Here is a 6,000-nt window from a genome sequence, read left to right on the forward strand (position 1 = left end):
TTAAATCTGAGAAGACAATTCACTTACACTTATTGCACAGTGAACAAGTTGCTTATGTTTTTTTCTTACTTAAGTGCAGGCATTTAGAAAGTCTTAACAGCTTTAGGCATGTTATGGTACACTACCTGGCACTATATAAGTAAAGGGCATATTTTACTCTTATCTCTAGTGATAAATAAGTGAATAATATTAAAAAAACGTGCCATCACAACATGAATCATTATGACTAGATATTATTACAGTATGAGAAGTAGTTCTTTATGACTTGGCAAAGTGGTTTTATTCTAATGTTTTGTTTGTGAAAGTTCTATTGTTCAGGCATAAATATTAGTAAACAAATGTAACTCCTCTTTTTCAGTGATACCACTGCTTTCAAGGACAAAAATACTCTGATGATAATATTATTGACATCAATTTTTTTTAAAAACTAACAAGAAAAACAGAGCTCATTATTGTTGTTGAAACTTAATGATGATAATGTAATACATTATATTCAATAATACTGGAGATGTGGTGAACGTCAGACGTTGGCCAAAATGTATTAGTATTAGTTAAATCTTAGTAAGATTTGGGTTCTTCACCTTGTGATGAGAGATTAATTTAAAACTGTAAAATGTTCTGGTTTGGGGGATATGGGACGCTTTAAAATATGTTGTTGGTAAGAAATATGCCCGCACCATTAACGTTTTATTGGGTTTATTGTTTAATAAACGAAATACAAAAGGTGATTGCCTATTAACAATAGTGCTGTAACATACTCCAGTCAGCGCTTCCTCGTCACAACAAGCAAAGTAAATGATACAGTATTTATGATACTGTCTGCATTCTGCACATTTAGTTATGTCTCCCGAAAAGAGACAAGCTGAGATGTAAGGGAAGTAAAGAATGCTGAAACATGAAATATTCAGGTATCCGACAATAAGCGTGGAGGCAAACTGTATTTAAAATGCAATATCTCGAAATTAATAGTATCTGCATACATTCTTACCTCGCAGTATCAACGAAACACATTGTATGTCTTCGTTTATAAGACCTGGCTATTTCAAAACTGCTGTAATTTAACTGCAGTTAATTATAAGCAATAGTAATAGTATACTGTAGTAGTAATAATGTTTTCAATATTCCAGTGTACTCGATCTCTAAACCAGCCAAATGTTTACCGGTGTTGTTATACTGTACCTCATTTCTTTCTGCCAGTATCTCCATATGTGAAAAGTCACGTTTTGAGAAATGCACGGAACTTGAGATGCTGCTGGAGGTACAGTAAACAACATACTGTGGCTATACAAGCCTAAATGCTTTCAAGGACAGAGATAACAGAAAGAGCGCTTAGGGTTGTTGTCCATCCCTGACTGAAAAACTTGAATAGCTGTCCGCGTAAGCACTCGACTGTTATCACACTTCTTATACTAACCACTACTGCTAAGCAGAAGACATTCGAACCGTGCCAAATACCGTGACAGGTAAACTAATACTTATTCTCTCGGTTATTTACCTTGATTTAAAAGCCGCAAAGAATGTTGAAAAGAAGGGTCGAGGGAGTCCTTTTCTGCCATCAGCTCCGGCAAATACTTCTCACTATCCATTCCTTCTTTCCCTTCGGTCCACAAACGGATCAGTTGAACACAGGTCTTGAAAGAAAAATCAAAAGTAGTATTCCTCTTTAGCTCAGTTTCCCCACGGAAAAAAAAAATAATTAAAAAGCAAAAGAGCAAAAAAATAACTTTATTATCATTCAATACAAAAATTACAACATAGCAGTGTTCTCTGTGTTTAACGAGAGTGGTAATTGTACACGGGCAGTTCTGCTCAAGTACAGTCCCGTTATCCCATCGACAGCGAGCACACTTTGAATACAGCCTTCCCAACCTCTAGATACCACTGTAAACAGGCTTTGTACAGTAGCTCCTCCCGTTATTTCCACAACCAGCGCAGGGACATCCCAACACTAGCCTCGATTGGCTGCCGTTTGAGCGGACCTACATTTGTTCTTGTAATTTAAATGCCAATCAAGACACAGGCGGGGAGTGAGAAAAAAAATATTGATTTAAACTGGCAGAGAGAGCCAAAGGAGTTGTCCATGGTCCTGCACTGGACTTCAAGAGAGCGCTTGAAGTCCGGTTCAACAGATTTGCACGCCCCTTTTTAAATTTTAAGCTCAAGTACATCGGAGAAAGTGTTGAACAGATAATATGCAGGTGAGATATCACCTCAACCATGTTTTTCTATTCAATTTTGTAGATGCACAATTTTCTGCATTTACACTGCTTTGCATTAAGTATAATGTACTGTATACAATATACAGTGTATACTGTATATAATGTGTTGAGATATCTATAAGTATAAAATTAATAAAAGGGTACATAATCCAGATTCAGTCAGTCTTATCATTCATAGTCGGTTTCTATGGCACAATATGTGAGGTGGCTTGGACAGAAAATCAGATTTATTTTTTCTGCATTTTTTGTTACTGTATAAATAATACCCTGAAACCTTTGAGCCCCAATGAAAGAATGTGTTTTGCTGTGCCAGAGAACAAGACAGACATTCAAAATTACTTGGGAACCCAGTACATGTGGAGTCCTATGAATGAGATTACAATGTTTATTTTCATGGTAAACAAATCTAAAAGGATTCTAGCCTTTTTTGTTGAATACATATAATATACTTAAAGTCAATACAGGAAATCAGCATGTTATGGTATTATCATTCTCCTTCTGATTTTTTTAAGGCACATGTGTCAGACAAATTACTTCAGGGGTAGCTGGGTTGTGGCAGCCAAGCATTCATACTGTAGAAACATTGCTTTTTAATCATTCAACGTCAGCTCTTCCTGTCATTGTGAAGCAGAATTCACCAAACCTAGGATTGTTCACCCACTAACAGGGAACATGACCAGGGTTAAGACTGTCATGAGAAGGGATAGTTTTGCAATACTGATGATGTGTTCTTGAAATAGTAGTCCTGCTTGGTACTGTATGAGAGGGACCACAGGTTCTGGTACATGAGCTTGGCACTGGCTGAGGAGCCAGTGCTGTGAAACTGTGATTGTAACTGAATGCCTCTAAGCCAGAATCCTCCTTAAAAGGTCTCTTGTAAGCTTTAAAATCCCCCTAAACCTCAGGGGTAGACTTTTGGCCGAGTGGTCTTGAATTTTGTTTGAGGTCTGAGTGGCTAGGGTACTCCAAGGTATGTATGTGACATCAGCACGAATCTGGGGTCCAACTGATAAGCTTATTATTTTTTTTTATCAGTTAAATTTCTTTCCAAGTGGCATTTTAAGCTTTACTCCTTATCTTTCAAAATATTATGAACTGTTGTAAAGCTAAAATGGAAGCAATACAAATTAATCCTCTTTAGATTTGGGTTGCTGTGACTCAGTATGTAGCCATTTAGCCTGTGGGATAGGATGAGCTGGTATCAAATGCTGTCTTGAGAACACGTGTAAATGCACTTATCAAAACAGATGTCCTTGTATGTTATATGAGAATATTCGGAGAGAAAATGAAATCCTACCAGGGTATACTGAGGCAATTCTCAGAAAAAATACATAATGGACTTATTGTCAAAATGTACTTATGAGTTGGATGTTTATCAGGAAACTGAAATAAATAAGATTTAAAGGAAATACTGCAAAATGGTACAAAACATACAGTATAATATAAAAGATGATAAAACAAGAAATAAAAAAAAACATTTTATTTTCACTATGTACCTTATGCCGTATATCTTCAGCATTGTATATTTTCTTCCGATAATTTACAATCTGAAAATGATAACAGTCCAGATTACATTCAACACATTTACCAACACAAAACATTCTTTCCTCTGGATTTAAAAGAAGGCTCAGGCTTTCTTTGGATATAATTGAGATGAACATCAATACTATAGTATGTATCAAGTTGATACTACTGTATGCTGTTTTTTAAATAATGATTCTAAAATAAACACATACTAAAATGTTGCATTTTGTTTCACTTTGAAGTGCTCCTTCTGAAGAAGAAAAATATTGATCCTGGTAATGTTTTCTATGTCCTTAAAAATACTTATGTTGAGATATACTGTAATAATAAGTAGCCTGTAGCATATCCCAGGTATGGATGACTGACCTGCTACTTTATCCTAGTTCAGTAAAAATGATTAATGTATTACCTTTCATCAGTACAGAAATAGTGAAATTATGTATGCTCTTTATATATTTCTAATACAAGTGTAGTATGTCATATTAGAAATGTGCTATTACTCAACAAGCTGTATTTCAATAATAAACTTGTAACACATGATTCTGAGCAATATCTGTTCAGAACTGCTCCTGGCAGTTGTTTTTATTTTTATCCCATACTTCCGAGCAGTGTATTTAAAGGGGTTGCCTGAAAACTTACAGCTTCTGTCGTTATCTTTTTTGCAGAGCAAACAGAACCCGTATACCCAATAGCCCAAGGGTTTTGTTGACATGAAGAATTAAACAAAGTATCAGTTGGTTGTAGGTTTGATTCTTTTTTGCATATTGTCGAAAAGCTGAAAAGGATTTTGGAAGAGACAGATGTAGCAGTCATAGAAGACAAAGAATGATTTATATGAGCTGGTCATTAAATAGTTATGTGATCTCTTGAGAGATGAGAAATGGAAACAAATTGCTGACTCTTTAACACTTTTTTGTTGGATTTTGTTTCCATTTAAATATTAAGCCATATCAGTAGCCTGCTTTGTACAACAACATCTTTTCCTCTGTGTGTAAGAAACCCCAATAACCTCCAAACCCTTTTAAATTTTGGTGTATTTTGAACAGTGTGAATGTGAAAAACAAGTCACTTTCAGTTACTTCTAAAGTACTAAACTGAACTAATCTTTTTAAAAAAATCTATATCCTGAAATATCATAAAGTATTCCACATCTTCATTCTAAACTAAAACAGAGACTGTAAGACATCAACTCAACTCTAGTTGAAAATGTCAAGTATCATAGAAGACATTGTAAGTGTAAAAGCTAGCAAACAGTTAAATATGAAGGAATTACAATTGATTGAAACTTATTGTACATAACAATATCTTCCTAAGCACATTGAAATGATGTCTTGAATGAAAAATGACACATGCTATAGGAACATCCTGCAGGACATTTTGCACTGAATTGCTTATGGGTAAGGTCAAAGTTGACTTATGACTGCAGGTTTTTGCAACCAAAGGGTCATCCTGACTTGATGTCAGAATAAAGTACTATCATCATTAATAGGTTTCCATACTATGATGTTTGGCCAATAGGGACATCTGTTCTTTTCATATTTGTACTTTTGAACTTACCAGTCATAATAAAAATGATAGAATCACAAAAGTAGTAGCAATATCTTTTACACAAAAAGTATTTTTTTCATCACCTCCCAGCCAATACAGAACCAATCAAAATTCATAGAAAGTAATAGTAGTTGAATGGTCAGGTTATTTTTTAATTAAATTAATATCAGGGTAGGCAAGGTATTACATGTTTCTGAGCTGAATATTAACGTTTCTGTGAACTGATCTGATGTGGGCAGACATTTACACAAGTTTAGTTTTTGCATAACCATACTGTATGTATTAAAGTCTTTTGAGTATTACAGTCATATACGGCATATGTCTTACTTACCCTAAATCTATCAAGTCTAATATCATGTATTGTATACAGTATACTGTAATCATGTATATCTGGGCATGATTGGAAACACTTCCATGTAATGTATTTTAAAACAATTGATAAATAATATTTTCATTAAAAACAACATTAAATGGATGTTGGGGTGTTTGGTTTAATCACAAAAATAAACAAACTGTTCTGTTGTCAAGTTTCAAAATAAGTATTACTATAGTATAACACAGTTAAGAGTAATAATTTGCAGTAGCACTGTGGCAAATATTCCTGTGTAATTCAAAAGCTCAGCTTGCCAGTGCAGAGCAAGTAACTGACTGCCTAAATACATGCAAATCACATGCCTATTTTTATATTCCATATATACAGGAGAAGTTG

General features: G+C 34.5%; 1 protein-coding gene across 3 annotated transcripts in view; it reads right to left on the reverse strand.

Annotated features, from left to right (window-relative positions):
* Nucleotides 1–1,885, reverse strand: part of khdrbs3 (KH domain containing, RNA binding, signal transduction associated 3) — a 147,310-nt gene extending 145,425 nt beyond the window's left edge. For 2 of the 3 annotated variants that reach the window (XR_015925760.1, XM_088601846.1), the window contains exon 1: nt 1,496–1,884. Coding sequence is in view for 2 of the 3 variants with exons in the window: in XM_088601846.1 (XP_088457972.1) it covers nt 1,496–1,586 (91 nt within the window). In the remaining variant the exon portion in view is untranslated. Of the gene's footprint in view, nt 1–1,495 lie in introns of all 3 variants that reach the window. The other variant, XM_088601848.1, reaches the window with a different exon arrangement.
* Between the last annotated feature and the right edge of the window lie 4,115 nt (nt 1,886–6,000).

Source organism: Lepisosteus platostomus, chromosome 12 (assembly GCF_059453375.1).
Source record: "Lepisosteus platostomus isolate fLepPlt1 chromosome 12, fLepPlt1.hap1, whole genome shotgun sequence".
Lineage (NCBI taxonomy): Eukaryota > Metazoa > Chordata > Actinopteri > Semionotiformes > Lepisosteidae > Lepisosteus > Lepisosteus platostomus.